Source organism: Aethalodelphis obliquidens, unplaced genomic scaffold (assembly GCF_003676395.1).
Source record: "Aethalodelphis obliquidens isolate GAN/ISIS:26980383/991018 unplaced genomic scaffold, ASM367639v1 scaffold25, whole genome shotgun sequence".
In the NCBI taxonomy this organism is placed as follows: domain Eukaryota; kingdom Metazoa; phylum Chordata; class Mammalia; order Artiodactyla; family Delphinidae; genus Aethalodelphis; species Aethalodelphis obliquidens.
The window spans coordinates 28,403,944-28,428,424 of record NW_020837969.1 but is presented as its reverse complement, the minus strand read 5'-3'; the positions used below and the strand labels follow the sequence as shown (position 1 = coordinate 28,428,424).

General features: G+C 46.3%; 1 protein-coding gene and 1 long non-coding RNA gene across 2 annotated transcripts in view; one reads left to right on the top strand and one right to left on the bottom strand.

The window, feature by feature from the left end:
- Positions 1 to 5,874: 5,874 nt before the first annotated feature.
- Positions 5,875 to 24,481, bottom strand: part of KCNU1 (potassium calcium-activated channel subfamily U member 1) — a 154,998-nt gene continuing 136,391 nt past the window's right edge. The window contains exons 25-29 of the mRNA XM_027123016.1: positions 22,350 to 22,421; positions 19,220 to 19,359; positions 11,110 to 11,304; positions 8,977 to 9,095; positions 5,875 to 6,476 (exon numbers count right to left, since the gene is read on the bottom strand). Coding sequence (XP_026978817.1) covers positions 6,074 to 6,476; positions 8,977 to 9,095; positions 11,110 to 11,304; positions 19,220 to 19,359; positions 22,350 to 22,421 — 929 coding nt within the window. The 3' untranslated portion in view covers positions 5,875 to 6,073. The remainder of the gene's footprint in view (positions 6,477 to 8,976; positions 9,096 to 11,109; positions 11,305 to 19,219; positions 19,360 to 22,349; positions 22,422 to 24,481) is intronic.
- On the top strand, positions 22,937 to 23,990 carry LOC113628854 (uncharacterized). Its single transcript, XR_003436274.1, has 3 exons — positions 22,937 to 23,218; positions 23,515 to 23,573; positions 23,949 to 23,990. It is a non-coding gene; the product is annotated as an uncharacterized LOC113628854 (long non-coding RNA).

Below are 24,481 nucleotides of genomic sequence, written 5' to 3'. Positions count from 1 at the left end.
CACTCTGAGACGGGTCAAAGCTCTGCTTAGCTTTCTAGCTTCTTAGCTGGCCTTTTCTTTCGTCTTCTCAGCCTCTTATGTTGCAAATATTAGTAAGAAACAATATCCTCAACGAAAAAAGCAGCACAGAGTCACGCTCAGTGTTTCCATTCTCTTTTCTCTAAAACTTAGTTCTCTCAATGCCTAGCTGCCTTGGTAACACTCAACCCCAATTGTTTCCCCTCCTACCCCCACGGAACTGCTGAAAGCCCTTAGCCTTGAAATGCAACTGGATCTCTTGTTTTGTGCCACTTACTGACTGGCAAATGCCTTGAGGGAAAAACAGCACAGAATGGTGAACTCACCTCAATGGCTTTCTTTTCTCTTGGGTCTTAGACTTTCAAGTTCTTGCTGACTGTGTTGCTCTATGATTACTTCAAACAGGTATTTAAAAAAAATTTTTAACCAGTTTTAAACTTTTTTGTTGGCATGAGGCTTGGTCTGCTACAGCTACTCTCTCATGACCAGAAACATCAACTAAAAAGCATCATATTTTTATATAAAAATCAGAATTCTCATTTTCTCTTAAAAATAAAATATTCTAGCAAAACCGGGCCACGTTCTTGCATAGAAATAATGGCTAGAGGTAAGTAGCCCTGTCCTTTAATTTCAGGTATATGCTCTCCAGTTTAATTATCCGGATCACTCAGTGACCCCTGAGAGTAAAAAAAGAAGAAAGTCCGTAATTGAGCTTTGAGTGATACTAATACCTAATCATGCTGTATAAAAGGAGAGCTGAAGGGGACATTGAGAATGCATAGACAGGAGGGTAAAAGGTTGATTACAAGATTGTTGTATCACGCAACTCGAGGGAAGACAATGTTTCAGAATGGAGTTGGGCGGCGGGGATCATCTGTGCTGAATTCTGCCGAGCCTTCAAGTTGGGCCAGTACTAAATATTCTCTAGTGAGTGACTTAAATGGAATTGGTGATCTTAGAAACAGTCTTTCTAGCAGAATCATGGGGTTTACAGAGGTTGGGGTGGCTTAAGGAGTGAATCAGAGCTGTGGAAGTAAAGTGGTGATGTACACAACTAGTTAAAAAGTTTGTGTCAGGAAGGCAAGAGAAAGGATGGTGTTGGGAAGGATGGGAGCTGAGTAATACATTTCAGAGATGAGTGGTCCTTCTTCGCTGCCTTCTTGGTACATCAGCTGGCTTTCCCCACTTTCTTAAAAGATGAAATGCTGCGAAGATATTTTCTTGAAGATGAGAAAGAGGAAAAGCTGGTCAGCACTCCCCTGTCTCAGGAAAGAAAGAAATAAGGCTTGCTGGGCTCTCCGGAGGCTAACTGAGGTTGCTAGAGAAGAGAGAAAACGAAGGTGGAGAAAAGCCTGGCTCTAGCCACTCACCAGACCTGAGCAGCCCTGCCTTGTATGAAGTCATCCCCCTTCCCTGCCTTGACAGAGGCAACAATCAGAAGATAGCAGCACGGAGACTGCCTGGGTTTTCCTTTTCAAATACCTTTGGAGGGCTGGGACCTTTTCCCCCTAGCTTCAGGGATCTGTTCCTCAGCGCCCCAGTAAAATTACAGAAGCAGTCTGCCTGATAATGACTGTAAATGATAGAGACGATCAGGTTTACCTTGTGACGTCCTCAGGGGACTTGCGGTTAGTTTAGTCTGAATTTAGCATCAGCTGCTCCAGTTCCTTTCTTTTCAGCAGGCAGTGGCTGGACTCATCCTGTATTCTTTCAAACCTAATTAGTGTGAGGGCTTTCCCTCCCTCTCTCCTGCCCATCCCGCGCAGCCCTCCTTCCTCTCCTGCTTCTTCTCCTGTCTTGCCCGTGCTCCCTAAGCATGCCAGTCTAGGAACCCAAGCAGATTGCTTTTAGAGGGTGGGCTTTTTTGTTTCTTTGCCTTGGGAGAAACAACCCATGCCTTTGAGCTGTAGGTTATTTATTGTTCCTCCAGGAAAATATACATCAACTTGACTGAACTCCAACCTCCCTTAACTCCTTTATGGTTTGAAGGTAGTCAGGTTAAGGGTTTTATAGCTAACTAGAGATGTTTGGAATGTACTGTAGGTCTTAAACAGAAGTGAACATGCCGAATAGCTAAAGGTTGGAGGGCGTAGTTTTCATTAAAACCAAACCTCCAGATCTTTTAACTTACCAAAAGCCACCATGTGTGTATTTATGTATGTATACATATGTATATAGGTATGTGTCTATGTGGATATGTAATGTATATTACAGATACATGTTACATATGCCTATATTGCATATATATACAAAGACACATACATACCCCCTGAAAGCCCTGCTTCTCAAACTTGAACGTATGGAATCACTTATGCATCTTGCTAAAATGCCGATTCTGACTCAACAGGTCTGGGATGGGGACCACATTTTGAACAGCACTTCCTAAAGAGAGTTTCACATACTCCCCTCCAGCTTCTTCATGGTAACCTAGTCAACCCGCTCCTGAGTTCTGTTAATTGTTGCTCCAGTGTCTCTCTAGGCTATGTGAAAGATCCATTGGATAGGGGGCATTTTTGCTATCTCTCAAAATAGCAAATGCTTAGCTATTAAGTAAAGCAGACTCTGGATTTGTGTTCCGGTTTCCTGTTCCAGACAACTATGTCGGGAAATGTGAAAGGTGATGTATAATCTCTTTAGATTTATGTTAGTTTACTAATATTTCTTCAGTTTGCTACATTGAGCAATTAGCTCATTCATTTTTAATTAATTAGTTTTCATCTATTTTCAGGTATGCATATAAGGCTACGAATTCACTTCTTTGTACTGATTTATATGTATACCACGATTTTTGAAACTGTGGTCAAAAACATAAAATTTACCATCTTAACCATTTTTCAATGTACTGTACAGTAGTGTTATACATTTAAAAATTCTTTTGTTATAATTTACCTACCATTTCTGAGTGTTTGTAGGAGGAAGAAAATCCAGTTGAATTCAGTTAGTCATACTGTTGAAACCATAAGTGCCAGAGTAATCTTTGAAAATATAAAGGACAACACATTACTGCATTCTTTAAAATTATCAAAGAGCTTCACATTGCACTTAGAGTAAAATGTAATCTGTTTCTCCTGATTAAGAGATTACATCCCTCTGGCTTATGTGCCGTGTTCTAACCACACTGACTTGCTTTCTTTTCTTGGTCATGCCAAGTTCTCCTTCCTGAAATAGTTTATCCACAGGATGCTGCCACCCTTCAGTGGTCCCTGACCACCACAATTCTGTCACATCAATATGTTTACTTTCTTCACAGTATTTGACACAATCTGTAATTATCGTGTTCATTTATTTATTCATTTATCTTCTCCCTCCTCCATACGGTGCCTACGCTCCATGGGGAAAGCAACTTTGTCTTCATGATTGCTCTATCCTCAGCATCTAGCACCGTGCCTGATACACGGCAAGTCATGAATAAATATAGATGCAAATGAATGAAGATGGATGTAATGTTCAGAATCTTCCAGTTCAACTTTCTTTTAAAAAAAAGTAAAATGAGCTGGGAAAGTAGCTGAGAGAGACTTAAGAACTTGCCCGAGATCACAAATGTTTAATGAAGTATCCGAAACAAGTACTCCGGTCTCCTGACTCCCCTGCCCTGTGTTCTTTCTGGTGATCACTCCACTGGTTATTGAAGGCCTACATCAGGGATCTAGGAAGGTGATGGAGAAACTGTAGAGTGGTCCATGACCTCCTTCTGACCTTTATAATGACTTTTGTGTAATACGTGCATATATTCTTCTTCTCTGGCGAGGTAGACTGTAGCTTCCATACAACTTCAGAAAGGTCAAAGCCTTAAAAAATCTTAAAAACCACTGGGCCACATATTCTTAAATTCCTTGCACATTTTCTCTTGTCTTCATATCAGTTCTTCTATTGATAAGAATTGAACAATCATTATGAATTAAGTATCCGCCGTATTACCAAAGGATGTAGTGTTATGACTTGCATAAAAATGTTGCCATCTATATGTAAAGGGTTTGGTTCTGGACTCACGGAATCACCTGGCACATGAGGGGTCCTCTGTCAGTTTTATTTTTCAAGACTGGCAACATGAATGCTTACATACTGGCTATAGTTGCATATACCTCAATCTTTCTTTAGCCATATTTTTGGTACCCCTTCAGCCAATATACTGGCAAATAAAGGAACTTCTCATTCAAATTTCTCCGCTGCACTGGAAATGAGATCATCTGAGGGCTAAGCTTTGACTCTGGAGGTTCACATGCTAAACTGAGATTAGCAGTGGGTTTGTGGATTTTGAATGTGCGTAGGGCTAATCCATCCCTTCCTAGGAATATTTTGGTTCAACTAAACATGCTTTTGTATAAAATGGCTCGGGGAACGGGTCAGAGGAATGGTACTGTCCTTGCAGTAGATGTTTGGTGGCATGTCCTCCCAGACCATGAACCATCCTCCCTTCCCCGAGGACAAGTCCTCCATTCAGAGGTACCCTATTCCTCATCCACTGACAGCTGGGATGGAGTGGCCAAAGCTGAGCCCACTACATGCCTCCTTATAGAAATCAGGATCTGGGAGGCAGAGGTGGACCGGTTAAATCTTTGATGTGCCTATAACTCTACCTATAAATTTAGAATTGCAGGAAAATATATTTTGCCATGTATACGGAAAAACAAAGAAAGTCAATCTGTACAAAAAAGAAGGATGAAGATGATCTAGGTAAGCTTAAAAAAAAATTTAAACGAGGATTTCCTTGGTCTCTGACAACTTTCCTCACAATTACTCTTTTTTCCACATATATTAAGTTGATTTCATTACAACCAAAGCTTTACTAATACATTTTATTTCCTGTGGATGAATGTTTTTGGTTCATTTCTTCTATTTTGTCTGGAGGCAAATGTCTACAGGTGCTGGAGTCAAATTAACTAGGTTTAAATGTCGATTTGATCACTTACTAGCTAAGTGCGATAATTTGGACACACTCATACTAAAAACGTTGTTTATCTGAAATTCAAATTTAAGAAGAAAAGAAAGGGTGTCCTTTCTTTTATGTGGGAACCCTATTTGTGACATAGTTTCTTCCTTTGTAAAATGGAGATAGTGATACCAAATCAGCAAGGATGTTGAGGAAAATGTCAAGGATATCATAAACATTGTGTAAAACCATTTATGAGAAATCTGGCTTATTACTTTCTGTCTTCCCCAATTCTACCTATGCTGTATCTATAACACAAGAAGGCATTGCTTACAAGGCTCACCAATTGGGAGTAAATACTTCCTGGATGTGCTGAACTTCTACTGTGTTAACAGACTAATACCGAGATGAAATGACTTAAAGATGAGGCTTACAGGGAAGTGAACTGGTTCCTTTTGGAATACGGGGAAACGCTTTATTACCTCTCACGAGATGATGTCTTTATTCTTGAATTAGGGAATTTGAAAGGCTGTATATTTCAATCTACCTGACTTCGTCCAGGTACCCCATCTTGAGTACACTCTAAGATTCATTCTTGTGCTAGGGTATGTCTAGGTTTTAATTATACACAAATTCGTTTCCAATTCAAACAAGTATCTCCCCATCTGGTCTTCCTCACCTCCTATAGAAAGAGATGAGGAAAGAAAAAGCATGAGGGAAAAAGAGAAGATGATAATATACGACGAGTTCACTACTTGCCTGTTTGAGGATAAAGAATGTAAGACGCTTGATTTGGGGGCACGTTATTTCTTGTCTCTTATGTCTAAATCCTTCTTGTTTTTACCTTGATTACTTCTTATATTCCCTGTGTGGAGGAACCCAGCAAGTACTGAACAATGTCTTTAACACAGGTCCAACCATCATGTTTTCTGCTCAAGAGACCCAGAGCAATGAACTTCCCTTAGAGAGGCATTTATCATCTATTCCTTTATTTATCACACCAGATCCAGTGGGATTAGCTCGGACTTTTGTCTCTTCCCAAACAGTGTGGGCTTGCTGATCCACCCCTCAGCAATGGCCACAAAAATGGCAGGCGTCCATCTTTTCCTTCCTTGTTCAAAGTCACCACCTCTGGAGATGCCTCGTAAGGAGTGAGCCAGGAGCTCCTGGGAAATATCGGCAGGTCTAGTCTGACTCTGGATAGGCAGAGGCATCTTCCACTGTGGTTTCCTCCATGTTTTCCTTTCCATTTTCTTTCCTGGTTTCACCTGGGTGTGTCTGGGATGAGAGCTTACCACTTGGAGTCAACACTGCTTGCTCAGGATCACCAACGGGGACTGGTTTTGGCTCCAGCGAACGGACGGATGTACTGGGTGGCTGGGCTGCAGTCTCGCTGACCTGGTCAACTGAAGGAGGACAATTTATGTCTGTAAGCGTCTCTTCTGTCAGTGGCACCATATTTATAATTTCACACGGACTTGGAGGTGAAATATCCTTTTTGTAACAGGAGGTGCTGAAAGGGATGGCGCAAAACACAAGATCCGAGGGCAGCAGCATAAACTCGTTTTCTGGCCGGGTGATCACAAACCTGTAAGAAGAGCCAAAGGTGAATTCTGAGCCCCTGCAGCTGGGACGGTGTGGCTGCAGGCAGTGGCCAAAACAACAAAGTCACTTTGCTGGGCCCAAAGAGGAGACGTTTTTGTTTTGCTTTGCTTTATTTAGTTTCTGATTAATAGTAAAAAACAAACAAACAAAAAACAACTCTCTGGCACAGCGCAACAGGAGAGGTCCAAGGCTAGTAGCTGGGAGACTGGTTCTCACGCCTGCCTCTGAAACCAACCACCTCTGACCCTAGGCATGCCACCTCCCTTCTGGGCCTTGCTTTTCTCATCATTTTAATGGGAGATGGATGGGACTATGGTTTGGGCTAATTGATTTCTAATGGCTTTTCCAACTATATGTTTCTCTGCTTTTAATATCCACGACCCTAATGAATTCGGTTGGCACAATTCTGAGCACTTAGCCAAGCTTTATCAAAACTGGAAGATTACGCGCATGCCAGATATTTCCACCCTGGGTTAGGCCTATTTTCATGTTTCTGCCGCCAACTTTCACACAGAATGTAGGTTGCCCAGTGGAGGAAAAAGAAAAGTAACCAAAGGTTTATTTGAAACCTTGACGGGTAAGCAAACAGTGAGTCAATGAGTTTCAAAGATCACCCATAGCCTGGACCTGCGTGGACAGACTCTGCAGAGAAGCAGGATGTCTTGGCAGGAAATCAGGCACACGGCAAATCCTCAGAGAACATGAGTCAGATTCATGAAGACGCCAGTGTTCCTGTCAGAACGCTGAGGCAGCAGAACCCTGCATGACTTCCAGTGTTGCCCCGAATAATCACCTCTTCCTCCCTAAGCACCCATCACAAGTCACCACTGATCTTTCACTGAATAATCTTCCCACTTCCCTCTCGCCCACCGAGTCCCCTGTAACCTCTGTGATATTCTAAACAAGATCTGCTGTAACCACATACTCTCTTTCAAACAGGAATATCATTTCCTTCCCTGAGGTCCGCCCAAGTATGGGCTACACCTTCTCCCAATTACCACGGTCCACAGGTTTTCCAGAGGTGTTGGGGGTCAGTCACAGGCAGACAGAGATGGGGATGGGGGGTCAGCATCATTCAGGCTTCCGAGTGCTGTTTCCAGAGCATCCCTGCTCCCCCCATCGTTGTGGTCCATGCTCTACAGCCTTACCACCCTCCTCTTGAGTCACCTCAGTGTTATCCACACACCTCCATGTTTATTTAGGCCTTTGGCACATGGGACACTTTTTCTTTCAAACTCTAGTGCCACCGTCACCTTATGTGCCTGCAGTGTCTCCGTGATTTACGACTCCAACACGCAGACCAATTTCTTTGATTTCCACTACCCAGTGATCTTTATCTCCCAACCACTTTCCTGACCACATACTGCTGTCGTAACTTCCTGACACATCCTGCCTCTAAAACCTCACCCTTCAATAAATCACTCTCTGACCACAACTTCCCCTCGTTCTTTCTCTCTCATTTCCTTACTCTTGGGTACATCCGCTCCTCAGGCTATTTCCATCCCCTGTCCTTTCCCTTTGCACTGTTGCTTCTACAGATGCACAGTAAACTCCTTTTTCCAGTCCCCTCAGTGACTGATGTAACTTTTACGTCTTTCTCAACTCCCTAGAGACTTTCCCCCTCTTTTCTCTCAGCCAGGGCTATGCCTGCACGTCACCGAGAAATCCTAGTGTTACGTAAACATTCCCTAAGCACAGCCCTCATCCACAGCCAGATCTGCCTTGGCCTCCTTTCTTTTCCTCCCTTTCTCCTGTGAGTGGAGAAGCTGTCTTTCTTCGTGTTCATGACTACTCCGCTTTCAGTGATTTGACTTCCTTCCCCTTCCTCCTGAAACAGGTTCATCGATCCATTTCCACTCTATTATTTTTAATTTCTCCTTCTCTACTGAGTACTGCCCGTTCCCACCACGAGACTCTTAGTCTGGTCCTACATTACTGTGCTGTCTGGAGCTGGTACCCAGTACCCTTTCTTTTCTCCTCTCCCCTCCACACACATTTTCTTTCTCTTCTCCACTACTGTCAGAATGATCTTCTTTAAACTGAAATCTCTACACATCACTCCCGTATCTTACATGGACAAGGCACAGTGGCTAGAAAAAAGGCACTCAGTAAATATTTACCCAGCGAGTCCGGCAGCGAACAAGTAAATCTTCCCAGTGTGGACAGTGGCTTTTTGGCTTTAAAAAGTCGCACAGGCATCGATGAAGGGCAAGTTACAAAAGAACCCTGACTGAAAATCTGGGTCTGCATTTCAGATTTCACTGGGGACAGAGAAACCCTTCTCCTTACATGGCCAGTACTACCTGGATCCCAGTCACCAGGGTTCATTCATATTATTTTTACTGATCCCACACTGTTATCTACTTCCCCAGCACCCTCTGTTGCATCGGGGGCCCTAAGCTCTGGCCGTCTCTTTCACACAGAATGACGTCGCTTTGGCCCTCGTGCTTGGGCGGTGGCCGGCGCCTTCTGCACCAGCATACACTCCCCTTTTGTGCTCTGGGTTGCGCTCTTCCTCATCTATCATGCGGTACAAGCCGAGGCACAGGACTCCAAGGTTATCTAACGAGCCGCAGAATATCTGCCCAAAGGTCCTTCTTGGCTGGGGAGAGAAGAGAGAAAAACTTGGGTCTGGTGGCACTCAAATCAAGCTGTAACAAGCACTTACTGGAGAGTCACTTGCCTTTTCTCCCAGTGAAGTCTGGAAGACCCAACAGCTCCCTCCTAATACCTCTCTGGTGGCGGCAGCAAGTGGGCTGGAAATCAGGCTGACCGTGAGTTTTGAGCATCTAATACCGGCAGCTGTTTTTATGACTCTGGTCTTTCAGGAGCCTGTCTGGGTGTGGTGTGGCAAGGGGCTATGCTCGTTTTTATTACTACTGCTGGTTTGGTAACGATCAAGAAGTCACAGTGAGCACCAGGTTGGAAAATACAGGGGTTTTTTTTTTCTTGCAGTACGCGGGCCTCTCACCGCTGTGGCCTCTCCCGTTGCGGAGCACAGGCTCCGGACGCGCAGGCTCAGCGGCCATGGCTCACGGGCCCAGCCGCTCCGCGGCACGTGGGATCTTCCCGGACCGGGGCACGAACCCGTGTCCCCTGCATCAGCAGGCGGACTCTCAACCGCTGCGCCACCGGGGAAGCCCGGAAAATACAGTTTTTAAGGCCCACAATGAGAGAGCGGCCTTCTCATCCTCCTCTTGACCTTGCTCTCAAGCGACTGCCAACAGGCACCTTGAGTAGCTGCAGGCTTCAAAGCAGCAGCCAGTGCGTTCAGGGAAGTCGAAAGAGAACAGTCTGTTTAGTTCTGTGATTTCTCAGGGTAAAGAACAGAGGGCCAGACATAAATGGAGAAGAAAGGGCTGGCCAGTCCGCTGCCACCTCTGGTTCCCACAGGAAGTGGCCAGTGGCAGCTGTCCCGGGCTTAGAATCACTCACAAGTCAGCCTGAGATGAGGAACCCAGGACCACAGAAATTCGAAGGACCGGACCATGGAGGGAGCTTTGGAATGTTGTTTGCACCTGGAATTCAGATGCACAGAGCGTGGGGTTCGCCCTTATTGGCAGTAACTGCCGAGACACAGCAGACACAGAGGCAGGAAGAGGGCTGTGAAGAAGGGGCTCTGCTCAGGCCCCTCTAAAGGCCTGCCCCTGACGGTGACACCGGGGAATCGAATGCCATGTCACTCAAAACTAAACCAAAAGGCAGGCCGACCAGTAGATTCCTCACTGCAGCCTGGACTCGACACAGAGCCCCAAATGCCCAGATGCCTCATGGGGATTTGCCAGAATTATTTTCTTCCTTGCTATAATCTACTGTTTGTTAGCTCAGAGGACTAAGAAAACTCAAGCATTTTTCACCGGCTAGCCCAGACAGATTCTTAGGCCCAAACGTGGAATCCTTCTGCCTGATTTCAGGTAACATGATCAGATTTCTTTCTTTTTTTTTGGCCATGCCCCGCAGCATGCGGGATCTTAGTTTCCCGGCCAGGGATCGAACTTGTGCCCCCTGCCTTGGAAACGTGGAGTCCTATTCACTGGACTGCCAGGGAAGTCTGGATCAGATTTCTTTAGTAGTTCAAGCGTAGGGAGAGTGGACAGGCCCTGGGTCAGACAGCCTTAGAGGGACCCTGCTTGGTCACTGGTAGGCAATACGGTCTCAGGTAAGTATTTGTTTCTCTGCACCTCAGCTTCTTAATCTGTTCAATGGAATTAATAACAATGCCTACCATGTAAACCTTTGGAGAGATTAAGTGAAAAACAAAGAAAGCAGACAGGCCCAGGTCAAATGCTCAGTGAATATTAATATTACACTTATTATTAAAATCCTTGTCAAGGGACAAAGTTATGGGACCTCTCTGATGCTTCCTGTGCACTTTTTTACCCGGAGGATGGGGATAGTAACAATGGCTGATCTCTCAGAATTGTTGCAAAAAACAGTTATCACGTGAAAATGCACTGTAAATTGTAAATACACTATGAATATAAATTACATTGATTTTTGTCATTATTATTGTTATTATTTATATGCTCTAGGTGATCTAGGAACCCAAACAGGTTGGATCAGTTTCCAAAACTCAGGGAGGTTAGGACGCTCTACTACGAGAAGAGTTGACTCACTTGAATGTCTGACAAAATGGTTTGGTTTAAGGACAGAAGCCCCAGCTTACACCGCATTCTTCCAGGTGAAACGGTAGAGTAACTGTCATTCGGCCCACAGAACTTTTCCTTATCCAAATGTTGTTCCAGCTGAGAACTTATCCCTCCTGTCACCAGCATCTGAAGTAATTCCAGAACATGGTAATTGTAGAACGCCTGGAAAGCAAGGACGAGGCATGTGCAAAGTCAGAAGGTGGAGGTGGAGAGACGCGGCGATTTACTGGGCATCGTTGTTTGCAATGGATCTGATGGCACAAAGCAGTGTCTCTCATTATCATTAAAATCATCCCAAAGCCGGCAGTTTGGGTAGGGCACTGGGTTAGGCAAAGTGCAGAGAAAAGAGCACTGACCCCGTTCCTGCTCTTTTGGGGAGGACTTACACTGTAATAGTAGGAGAAGACGGGTAATGACACTGACCCCCAGGGTGTCCCCACTTCCAAAAATGCCCAGAGGCGTGTATCAGGCCACAGACGCCCTAACAATCATCAACATGTATTTACAACATGTAACGACACTTCTAGGGATCTTCCTTAGGGGACTGATATTACTATCGGCGTCGACACTTGACTCTTCCGGATGTGAATCCACTTACATTCCTTTTGATTCTGACCTATGTGAGGACAGGTATTAACTTAATCTCCCACAGTGTCCATCTCCCATGGTGTACTTCGAAAACAGCAGGTGTGGAGTATAAAATGAATGGGATTTCAGAATATTTGGCATCAAAATGAAGCCAGAGATTGACGATTGACGTGTGGGTCAACTTAGTTTGAAAGTAGCTTGAGTCTGAATACGCCAAGCCATTTTCTTAGACTCTTTTCCCAAAGGATTCCAACACACTCAGTGTGGACTAGGCAGTGACATACATGGAAATAGCATTGTAATAATTGCCCACGAGGTTTTCTTAAATCCAGTGTTATCTATATAATGTCCTAAATTTCCTACTCTTTGTCTTATCTAAATCGAACTTTTATTCCAGTAGAAATGAGAATTTACATGGTTATATAGCACCTACATAAAAATCAGTAATTTTGTTTTCATTATAAGTAATAGGAATGACTTCCATCGTTATTGAGAAATTTTACCATTCACTTTCTCCATGTCCCAATTCAGGGACTTGTCTTCTGAAGTCTGGGTTATGAGACACACCTCTTTACTAGTCTTTTTCTCATTTACAATCCATTGCTCAAAATGCTTCCAGAGAGATTGTCCAGGAACGCAAATCAGATCCCGCCACCCATCCCTTGAACCTGCAGTAAAACCAAGCTCAGACTCGTTTCCACGGTCTTCAAAGCCCTCAAGATCTGACACCAGCTCCCTCTCTGAGCTCATCTCCATGAGCCATGGTTCTCTCCGGTGCACACTACAGTCAATGTGCAGTCGCTCAAGTGACACTTTTACTCCTTCATGCCTTTGCTTTAGAACATCTGGTTCATCTTTCCTCTTGGAAGACCCTATACTGGCCTCCTCATCAGAATGAAATTTTCCTTTCTTTGTGATCCCATGGCCACTGGCTTTACTCTATTGTATTCTTCTGCATTTTAGAGAGAGTTGTTTGTACGGAACACACCTGAGTTTGAATCTTGGACTGGCACATCCTAGCGGACCGAAACACCTTTGGACAATTCCTGTATTCTTTCTCAGTCATAGTTTTATGATTTTAAAGATGACATGATAATATCCACCTTTGAGCATTGTTTGCAGGATTCAATGAGATATACAGCACACACCACTGAATTGTGCTGTCTTCGACACTGGTGTTCATGTACCTGGATCACCTGGAGTGATATTCATGAGACCCAATTTCTGGGATCCCAGATCTACTGGATCAGAATTTATGTATGGGAGTGGGAATCAGAATTTAAACGGCACCTCTGGTAGTTTTGACATTGGTGGTCCTCAAATTACACTCTGAGCAACAGGCCTTAAATGATGTGTTCTTTCAGACAGACTTTGTCTACTTAACATTCACGTCTTCAAGAGCACATTGGACCAGGCAGGTGTAAGAATATTCAGTGCAAAGGTTGCCGCAAACAATTATTACAAATGATTTTTAAAAACTGAGTGCAAAAACAGCTGTCAGGATATTGAGTGCAATTGGCAGTTGAATTTTAACAAATAAACCAATACTGTTAGCAAAATGTAGAGCCCACTGGAGAAGGCGACCTAGGAAATAATATAATCTATGTAAATTAAGAGAAAATAAAAAGAAAAGGACTTTTACAATATTTTTCAGATTAAAGATGACTTCAAACACCTTCTCCATCCTAATGGCCAGACTGAAAGAACGAACCTCCTGACTGACAGTCACCTCCGTATATTCCCTCCCTGTTGCATCCTCTACCCAGAAGGGTCTCATGGATCTGGCCCCCTGAAATCCAGGAGGGAGTGGAGGATGTAAATCCAGATTGGACCACAATCCGTTTAAGAACAAGTGGCCGTAATGTAGAATGATCAAACATAATGCTGTTAGAATATTTCTCCACTGATTAAAAAAAAAAAAGGTGTAATTTCTAGGGTTATCCTGGTGTCGATGCCTCTAGGGAAACATGTACTTTACATATTTAACAGAGAGAGGCCTAGCTTTTGACCCTATCCTTTCTTCAGTTTTGACATCAAAAGGCTTGCAATTCTATATCGGGGAAAATTATGGGGTTTACATGTCACCCTTATTCTGAGCCCATCTTACATTCTTATTATTCAGGGTTCCATGGCACTGCCATTATGGGTCTCTTTATTCTTTCCTCCCTTCCTCCCTTCCTCTCTCCCTTCTTTGCTTTTTTTGGTTTTCATTCTTTTTTTCTTTCTCAAGAAAATATGAAAGTTGAAATGTGCATGAAACATTTTAGGACTTCTAAACTTGAACAGTGTTTCTAATATACTCAGATTTATATTATCTAATATCTCTAATATCTAATGTCATCAGTTCAATCAGAATTTGAACTTCTGATGCCTGAAAATGTTGCAGCCCAAAGTGTTTTAACTTTCAGCTACAGTGAGGTTTGAGGTTTCTCTCCTATTACTCCTTAATAACATAGATACTAACATCCTGGCCACTCACTACTTTTAATTCTGAGAATCTGAAAAGGTCTTAAGGCCCACATTTTCTGAGAAATACTTCTAAGTTGAGAATGAGGCTATATGGTAGGAAAACTGCCACTAACCAGCTGAGTAAACTTGAGATCTCAAGCCAGGTAACTTCTGTTATTTTCCTTACCTCCCTTATAAGTAAAGGAAAATGCTCCCTACTTCACGTCCAGGTTTGAAATTCTATTGTTATAAAGCCATATGGGAGTCCTGCTCCCATATGGAGGAGTCTGAGTGCGCCTCCATATTTTTATTTAATTTTAATTTCTTTTGCGGTACGCGGGCCTCTCACTGTTGTGGCCTCTCCCATTGCGGAGCACAGGCTCGGACGCGCAGGCTCAGCGGCCATGGCTCACGGGCCCAGCCGCTCCGCGGCATGTGGGATCTTCCCGGACCGGGGCACGCACCCGCGTCCCCTGCATCGGCAGGCGGACTCTCAACCACTGCGCCACCAGGGGAGCCCTCCATATTTTTACATAGCATTGAGCTGAGGGTTAAAAGTGAATCCCAATTACACCTTAGGGGCATGTTTCTCCACCTGGGCCAGGACTTTACAGTAGTATTCCAGAGGATACCTGAAGCCACAGTGTTGGCTGAATCAGAAGATTTGGAGGGAAAATCCATTATTTTTATCTTGGAAAAAAAAATCACAGGGATATCAGGGGATAGAAGGGGAAAATTACATGACAATCTAAAACAGAACTTCAGTACTTTCAGGCGGTGACAAGTTCACGCCACATTTTTCAGGCTTTGTTCTCTCCTCGGGACCTGTGAGTTCATCCTCCTTGTGTTTCTTACGGGCCACCTGGAAGCACGGTGCAGTTTTCCAGGGACAGGTGAGAAGGAAGAGAGGGCCCCGCAATATTAGGTCGAAACAGAGTTCACTGAGACGCGAGTCAAGGAGGTGACCTCATCCTGTTCCAGAAGCTGCTGAGGTGTCAGCCCCCTTTATCCTGAGGGAGCCTGTTCGGAACGCACCAGTCCGCAGCCTTTCCCTTCTGCAGGGGATGGCCACCAGGGAAACACACGTTTTGATTCTAAGCATAACCTCTGACTGTGCAGCCACGGGAACCAGACCTCTTGGAGCATCAAGCTGGACGGCAGGTGGGAAGAGCTGAATCTGGAAGATGTTTCTTGGGGAGGGAAATTATGGGACAAAATGGATGTGCAAAATGGGGTGGAATGGCTGACTCCTGTCTCCCGGACAAGACTCCCAACCGGGAGCTGGAGACTTGACTCGGAAGACAGAGAACAGGAATCTGGCTCTCTTATTTTATGCCTCTCTGTTGGTCAGATTCTCTAGCTTCTAGGCAGTGGTTTTTAGTCTTCTCAACAACAGAAGTCCTTCTTTGAATCAAATCTCAGGCAGGAGCCTCGTATGAGACCCAGATGAGAGTAGAGTAGTTCTGACTGGGGGGAAGGGGTGGGTGGGCACTGGGGAGGGTGGGTGCACCCTGGTCTTCTCCTCCCTGCTCATCCCTCAGGGACTCTGGAGCACCCAGGGAGGCGGATTCCTTCAAGTAGAACTTCAACCTCAGTGTATTGAAAGGACACTCATAATCACAGAAAGAGCCTTCTGGAGAGGCAGTGGATTTGGTCGTAATGGATTTGGTCTGTCTCTGGAACCTTAGGAATTTGGGTCTGAAAACCAACTTGTCATCTGTAAGTGCTGTGACCTTTGGCACATTAGTCACCCCTCTAGGCTTCAGAGTCTTGATCTGTAAAACACGGCTAGCAACTCTATCCTCTTGGTTAGGTTGACGGGAGAATTAAACTGCAGGTAACGCATGCAGCAAAGACCTTAAGTAAGTGCCTGAGAGATGATGTTACCATTGTTCTTACCCCAGATATTGCTCTGATTATTATCTCAACAATGAAACCGTTGGAAGATGCCGCCTCAAGGTCTGTGCTGGTAAAGACTCGCAGGTGTGATGCGGAGGAAGAGACCCGTGAGTGTCAGTGGTGTCTGCCGTGGGCATGTGATGGAGGGAGTGATGACCCAGGGCCCGTGACTGCCACCCTAACTTTATGGGGAGATCAGGACCTTGGCCTTCCTCCTGCAAGCCTGCACAGGACACGCTCCAATACGTATGGAGAATGAAGTGACGGGCTGGACACACACTGTGGGGCCACCACAGGGGCCCCAGATGGTTTCAGTGCAAGAGGATATAAATGTTCTCTTCTTCGCAGAGGCTACTGCTCTCACCGCCAGTGAGCAGGTGGAAGGTCAGGAGGCCAGCCAAGACCAAACTGTCCTCAGGTGAGCAGACACAATGAAACTGGAGGCTCAGCCCTGACCCTTGGGCTCTTTCTTTCTGTGTGGCTGATATGATAGAAAGTCACCCCCGTCCTTAGAAGCCAAGTGGAGCCAGTAGCACCAGGTCCAGGGGGAGGGAAACAAGTGGGCAGCATCCCCTGAGCATTTTCAAGGGTCTAATTCAGCTCATCAGGGCCAGAGATTTGCAGTTGGAGCTCCAAACAGTGTTCAAGTGTGTTCGTTTTGCTGAGCCGTTCGTCATCAAGGATTTGAGAGCTGGGGCAGGAGGCCACTAGGTAGAGACTAAGAAGTTCAAGTTCCAAGCCAGCCCCCTTGACATACAGGATGCCTCGTACCCTGAAGCTCCACTGCCGTCCTCACGGCCTCGTCAGATGACCAAGTGCCAGTCCAAAGCCAGGCACTTCCCAGGAGTCCCCAAGGGCAGGCTGAGGGCCCAATGCGGCTTGTGACCTCATGTGACTGTCCCCCATCCCAGGCCACCATATGTGGCTTTCCCTCTCTCCCACAGACTTCACCACGGGGCCTCAGAATAGACTCCTGAATTGTTACACAGCTAATTTCATGTTCCAGCAGAATGAGACACGACGGCTGAAGGCAGCCTGGGAGGAAGGGGCACTCCTCAAAGATGAGTGTCGAGAAGACTCATCACCAAGTTCGTGTTCCCCGTGCTGGCTCATGGGATGTGCATATTGCTGGACACTCTCTCGGTCCTCACTGCCCAGCCTGCTCCTCCCACTAAGTCGAAACAGAGTCTGTGACTTTGCTCCTACCTGTGTGGGCCAGTGGAGTTTAACCGAGGCTGGAGTTTAAGTCACAAAGCTGCCTGCTGTCTAGGGATCTCTGAAGAGAACGGGGACCTTAAACCCTTCTAAAATGTGTCCTGCAGACAGATCCAGTTCACCAGGTCAACTCCTTGCCTGACGCTCCGGTCTCTAATTATGGGCAGGGTAACTGAAGTATTCACGACAGGCAGGGTTTTAAAATCCTTTCCCTGACGGAGCTACCTTCCCAGGAAAGTGACCTGACTCGACTTCCCTCACTGACTCTCTGTCTGGCTCAGTCAAGGCTGAATCCCGCTTAATTTGGGAAATTCGTAGTCTGTCAGCCTGTTTAATGGTAAACGATCACTGACACGTTTTTACCTTTCTGAGAGCTCAGCGGCGTTTATGAGGAGCCCCCCCGAAAGGCTTAGGGAGACAGAGCCGAGCCGGGCAGCATAATCCACTGATGCCATAAGGGCGAGGCATGTGCCCTGACCACGCTCCCCTAAAATGCAAACTGCGCTTCTGAGGCACTTACACGACTCAGGAACGATGCCTCTTCTATGCGGAATTCCAGAGGGCAGCCAATCTAGCAAACTGTGCTCAGAGCCTTGTGCTGTGTCAGCATCTGTGCACAGATGTTCAGCCTCTTTGCAGCCCTTCTCTTGGAACATCTGGGTAGGAGGCATCTGTGAGGGAGTGGGTTACAAGCATTTCCCCTGCAGGAGTTCTTGCAGCCATTCACAAATGGCTACGCACAGATTTCCTAAGGTTTAGTTAAATTCCTTGAACACCCTGGGAATGCTCCCACCTGACCTTCCCTCTGCCTGGAATGTTTCTTCCCCAAAGATCAGAAAGGCACGTGCTCTCCTGTTCCCAGGACTTGACTCACTTACCGCCTCCTCAGGGCTGCCTTCCTAGGCCGCCTTATTGAACTTTCAACTCCTTCCGCAAACCCTACGTGTCCTATCTCACATCACCGTGGCCCTTCTACCTATCTGATATAATACTTATGATGTGTGTATCAACCTCCTCCATGGGCATGAGCTCCACAAGGGCAGAGACTGGTCTGTTTCATCACGGCTGTGTCCTCAGCACCTAGGACAGCACCCTACAAGGTGTTCAATAGGCATTCGCGCAATGAACAAATTCTACTCATGGAAATCCTGCAATCCATGCAAGGGAACTGCTCAGGGAAAGAATGACCGTGCAGTCAAAAATGCATCCCAGGGGCTTCCCTGGTGGCGCAGTGGTTGGGAGTCCGCCTGCCGATGCAGGGGACGCGGGTTCATGCCCTGGTCTGGGAAGATCCCACGTGCCGCGGAGCGGCTGGGCGTGTGAGCCATGGCCGCTGAGCCTGCGCGTCCGGAGCCTGTGCTCCGCAATGGGAGAGGCCACAACAGTGAGAGGCCCACATACCGCAAAAAAAAAAAAAAAAAAATGCATCTCACAAGAGGGGCAACGTGGAGGGAGACTGGACTCAGCTCTGAATAAAACTCACACCACCAAAGGCCAAAGAAACAAAGCCCTTTCTCCTTGAACCCTGCATCCTTTCATGGACAATTTCTGTATAGCTTGGGGATATTTTAGAGAGAAGAGAAAGCGGGATCACCGCCCAAGCTCTGACGCCAAAGAGCCTGGTCAGCCAAGATGCACTTGAAGCTGAAGGGTGGGTTCTGTGGATGTGCTCATTCCTCCTGGTATCGAGTGTTCCTGGCTCTAAAGGCTTCACGTTTTTAATTTTAAAAATGTGAGCATTTGGCTTCCCTTGCCAGGTAGTTATGAGCAAAGGTGAAATTATGTGCGTGGACGAGCTTTTCTGGAAAATCAACAAGCACACAGAATTGCGAGGCGTTAGTTAGCATCATCCGCCCGAGTCCTGAGCCACGCACTCTCCCCGCGGCAGGGGCTTGGTTGTGGGGCCCCTTGGCTTCAGTGCACCTACCGTGGCCAGGAGGGAATCCAAGAAGCTGCCGGAAAAGACAGTGCCGGTGGCAAAGGACGTGCTGAGGTGCAGGCTCATTCCCGAGAGGTCTCCTTCCATCCCGCCGAGTTGTTCAATAAAGTGCATGTTGGAAGGATTTTCTGCAAGTGAAAGAGGCAAAAAGGAAAGGCAGGCAGACAAGATGAAGGATACAGGACTTCCGGACCAGGCAGGCCAAGGAGGGACCATCGCTCAAAGGATTTGATGCCTACTTTAGGGTCAAAGTGGGACCTGCCTCAACTGCAGTATATAGTTTTTTCTTTCCAAGTATTAATATCTTCATCCCCTGAAGATGGGAAGCCCGCTTGGGGACCTTCATCATCAAGGAGATATCCTTGTACCTCAGGCTCAGTTTCTCCAAGCAAGTGTCCTGAATGTCACCCTTAATAATTTAACTTTCAAGACAGGACACTTCTGGAAGAAAAAGGGGACACTTTACATACTCGCACAGGGACAAGAGACGTAAATAGGAACATCTGCTCACCCCCGTTATTGTCTTTTTCTCCATACACTATAGATGGCGTGGTATTCACTTGGGTCCTTCGAGTTATCTGGGCCCAGAACGGGTTAATCGGTGCCTCTCAAAATTTAACATGCCTGTGAATCAACTGGGGATCTTGTTATAATCTAGATTCTGATCCACTGGGTCTAAGGTGGGGCCTGAGAGTCTGCGCGTCCAACAAGCTTGCAGATGCTCCTGCTGCTGATTCATGGACTACACTTTAAGCAGCAAGGGCTTCAAGAATCATCCTAATCAGACCTGTGCAGCAGTGGCCAAGTTATCCATTAGCAAACCTATGCTGGCCCCAGGCTGCAACTCAGACCCCCTGTAGGCAGCCTCTGTAGTCAGTGAAATCGGTCATTTCTATGAGGACAGCAGAGGCGCTGCTTGCCTTTGTTCCAAGATTACTGCTTCAAAAATGTTTGTATAGAGAATAGCATTGGAAGATAGTGATATCTCCTACCAGAGCAAAGGGAAGGCATGCTTACTGCCCATTATAAAAGATGCTGGTTCCCGAAGCTCTGGGTTCCTCTCTTACAAAGCAATTCATGGTGGGTCCAGGTATCACCTGGACCTTTTCATGTCCTCCTGTGGGAACGAGGGCTTGGGAAGCCAGCACAAAAGTGATGATTCTCTGGCTACTGCTATTGACGTGAGTAATAAACTGTTCATCGTCTCTGACCCAGTGGTCTCTCATCTTCTGTCCACATCCGTGAAACTGGGCAGATGAACCTGTTAGTTTGCAAGTAGCCTTAAGTCTTAGACCCTTCAAACTTCTTGACCGTCATATTACAGATCCAAGCAAATCTACTGGACATACAACTCAGAGTACGCTCCTAACTAAGACCGCATTAGTCTCTAATTCTTAAAATTATTCCTTAGTACATTTGGGGGAAGTGATAGACTGCTGGTATTAAGGAATCATTTTCTTCCAAGAACTACGCATCTTTATAAAAGATGAAGGAGGTATGACCAGTATCAACCCACATTTCCTACGTGCACATACATATCTCTTCTTGCACTGCCAACCCTCCACACACACACACACACATTCACGCGCGCGCACACACACACGCACACCCCAGGAGCCTTTGTCCAGATCTTGCTGTGTCATCCTAAACCAGTGGCCTCAGCAACCCCAGACATTTTCCTGCAGGCCACTGTACACTCTGGACCAAAGTGCTGGCCATCAGACCTGCAGCTCTCATGTCACTGTGGCCCTTCCTTGCTGGCCAAAGAACGGAAACTGAGTGAGCTGGCAGGTGATTTGGTAGGCTAGTTAGACAGGCGCTGCCTGGTGCCAGAAAGTCTTTCCTTGAACAAAGCTGTACGTCCCTGGAGAGTGACCAGATGCATTTCTGAGGCCGGTGAGAAGCTGGCTGGTCCCTCCTGACCACTCTAACTTACATGACAGTCTTCTGATTAACGCCCTCAGTGTATATACACCTCAGAGTCAGAGACGGCTCAGAAGGGTAGCAAAATAAAAATGGAATATAAGTAAGAACTGCAGCCATCAGCTTTAGGGTGGTTACAGATAGGCTGCCAGGTACAAGCCAGGCTCAAGGGATCTGAGATCTTCGAAGATGGATTTGGAGAGCTGCAGTTCTGGGACCCAGGGTGGCTAGACTGTTGCCCACCTGCTGCACTGCCACTCCCACATCATCTGGTGGTGTCACCTACTGGCTCCTCTCTCTGTCTGCCTGCTTCATTTCTGGGACTATGAGGTCTGCTCATCTAGTTGGGTATAAATCTCCCTCAGCTTACACATGCTGAATCATAAAAATCCCACTGAAATGTCTGCTACGCTATGGAATCGAGTCGAATCTCACGCCCAGGAGCAGCTTTTAGAGATCATCTTTGAGTTGGTCCAAACTGTGTTAAAGGTACCACCCCCTCTTCGGTAACTTCCCTTTTGCTCACCAACTATTATCAGTATTAAATCCCAGTGTCTACCCTGGTGAATCACAAACAATGCACACAGGCACCTGCCTTCCCTGCCCTTCTTGCTGCCCCCAGGGCTCCTCACGTCTAGGAAAGTTTCATATACGTGCGTTTTCCATAAGGTGTTGATGAGAGATAACAGCTCATCCTGTTATTTCTGCATGGAGTATTTCCATTTTAGAAGAGCACCGCTCAGGGCTTGGATTAAGAAGACACAAGGGACACAAAATTTAAAGACCCCAAGAGTGAGCCTTTCCTTAAAGTCTACACCCTGGGGGCCTCACCTGCCTCACCCTAGTGCCTGCTCTGGTAGCACCGCAGGAGAGGAAGACGTCTGACGGGTAGAGAAGTTGGTTTAGGGAGAGCCTTTCTTGCAGTTTTCAAATCCACATCCCCTCCCCTGGAAGAAGGGAGAAGGCGGGAGCTACTCCTGCACCCTGACACCCAGATATGACAGGCTCTGCTGGAGGATGTCAACGTCACCAAACAGGTAAAAGCCCAATGTAACAGCCAGTCAAACACATAATGGTCTCTGGGCCCCATTCTGGTCCTCAGTCCTTTGACTGTGGATCCTAAAGACACCCTTGGGACATCAAATACAGATACAAAGACTCCTCCCTTGAATTCTGTCCTGGAAACACAACTTACTCAGTTCAGTGAGGATGGGGATCCTTCGGTACTTTGACTTCCCGGGATTGTCACTGAAGCACCGAGTACACCCTGTAGACACAGACAGCAACAAGGGAGGGATGAGATGGACAGATGCAAACGAAGTGGCTGCGACACAGACAAGGACGCAGAAGCACACCATGGCGCTTGAGGCTTTATCTTAGCAAAGTGACTCTCACGCCCAAATCCCAAATCTTTCTCTATATTTAGAAAAAAAATGGCCTCAGCCTCTCCTTTCCAGAAGTTTGGGGGGTGTGTGGTGTGTGTGTGGTGTGTGTGTGTGTGGTGTGTGTGTGTGTGTGTGTGCGGTGTGTGTGTGTGCGGTGTGTGTGTAGGATGTTTTCTAAATGGCACCTCAAGTGAATTACAAAAAGGGTGACGTTCTCCCTGTAGTTGCTTATCGGCAGCCTAAGTTACATCCAATCGTCTACCGACTGGGAGTGCCGGGTGACGGCTCAGTCAGGCAGTGCCTCAAACTACATGCACTTGCTTGTAGAACCTCCAGGAAACTGAATAAACAGGAGGTGCTGCCCCAGGAGAGCCTGTGGAGGCACAGCGACTGGATTACTGGCTCCCGGTGCTTCTGCCTCTTGGAGATCCTCTCTGGGCTGAGGGTTTCTTTCTTCTTCAGCAAGATTGTCTCTGCCTCCCAACTCTGGCTGGCCTCCCCAACCCCTAATGTCTTGGAAGTTCCTTAAAGACTAGGGTGGGAGGTCATGGGGCCTGTCTTCACATTCAGCTCCTGCCTTAGGAGGTGAGGCCCTTCATCTCCCTCTGTGAGCCTCGAATCCCAAAGAGATTCCATGCCCGGCTCTGGTCTGGAACACAGCCCTAGCATGCGCGGACAGGTGAGGAAACCTGTCCCAAACCTGTTTTGAACCTGTTCAAAAACAAGGATGACCCCAGAGTTTTGGTCTCCAAGTTAAACACCCCCAGAAAAGGTAAAGAAAGAAAAGGGAAAAGAGAAAGAGGAAACTAGGATCCTGATGAAAAAAAAAACAACCAAACCAAACCAAACACATGATGATCTCATCAAAAGTTGTGCTTTAAAACTACTGGTTACCTTTCTTGAACTTTTCTGAGAATTCTATGTATGTAACAGAGAAATAATACTGTGAAAGTTAACATTCTGCTTGTCATTCAGATTCTCTGCTGCCTTCAAGAAGGTGAAATATGTGGAGGGTCTTTTGTTTCCCAAGCCAGGTTAAGTGGTAGGGGAGGGTGGGTGAGATGAGCGAGTGGGTCAGACAGACAGCCTGAGAGACAGACAAAGGGACGGGGGTGGGGAAACTGGCCACTGAGATGGGGACGGGGAAAGAGGAGATCCAAAGGGAGGTTTTGTTCCCAGAGAGAATTCTATGCTCTACAATGTAGTAAGTTCCCTACATACAGGCAAGTTTCATTACGAGAGCATGTTCATAAGTCCAATTTGTTCGTTAAGTCCAACAAAGTTAGCCTAGGTACGCAGCTAACGCAATCAGCTATATAGTACCGTACTGTAGTAGGTTTATAATACTTTTCACACAGATAATACATAAAAAAACACAGAAAATAAAGAAATCCTTTTTTATCTTCCAGTACAGTACCTTGAAAGTACAGTAGTACAGTACAACAGCTGGCACACAGGGGCTGGCATCGAGTGAACAGGCAAGAAGAGCGACTGACAGGAGGAGGGAGAGGAGGTGGGAGATGGTAGAGCTGAAGGATCGTCAGCAATAGGAGACGGAGGGCGAGCTGCCATTTCCCTCACGCCTGACGCGGATGGCACGGGATCTGGCTCCTTGCTGGAACCAGATGCACGTTCGCATCTTTGGACGTTTTCAACTTGAAGGTGCGTATGTAGGCGCCTTCCTGTATTTATCACCTCTCCCATCTCCCCAAGAAACATTCCATGAAAGTGCCACTTCTTGTTCACGCAGAGTAGAGCTGAATACGTTTCTGATTGCCACTAAAATTCTGAGTCATGCTTCCAGGTAGCTTCACGGTAAACACGGAAGCGCCACAGGAGGAGCCCAACACGTGTAGTTTACAGTTAGAACTAGAAGTGGCCTTAGGACTTTAGCAAAACCCTTTAGCTTCAGGTGAGGAAACAGAGGCCCCGGGGGCTAACC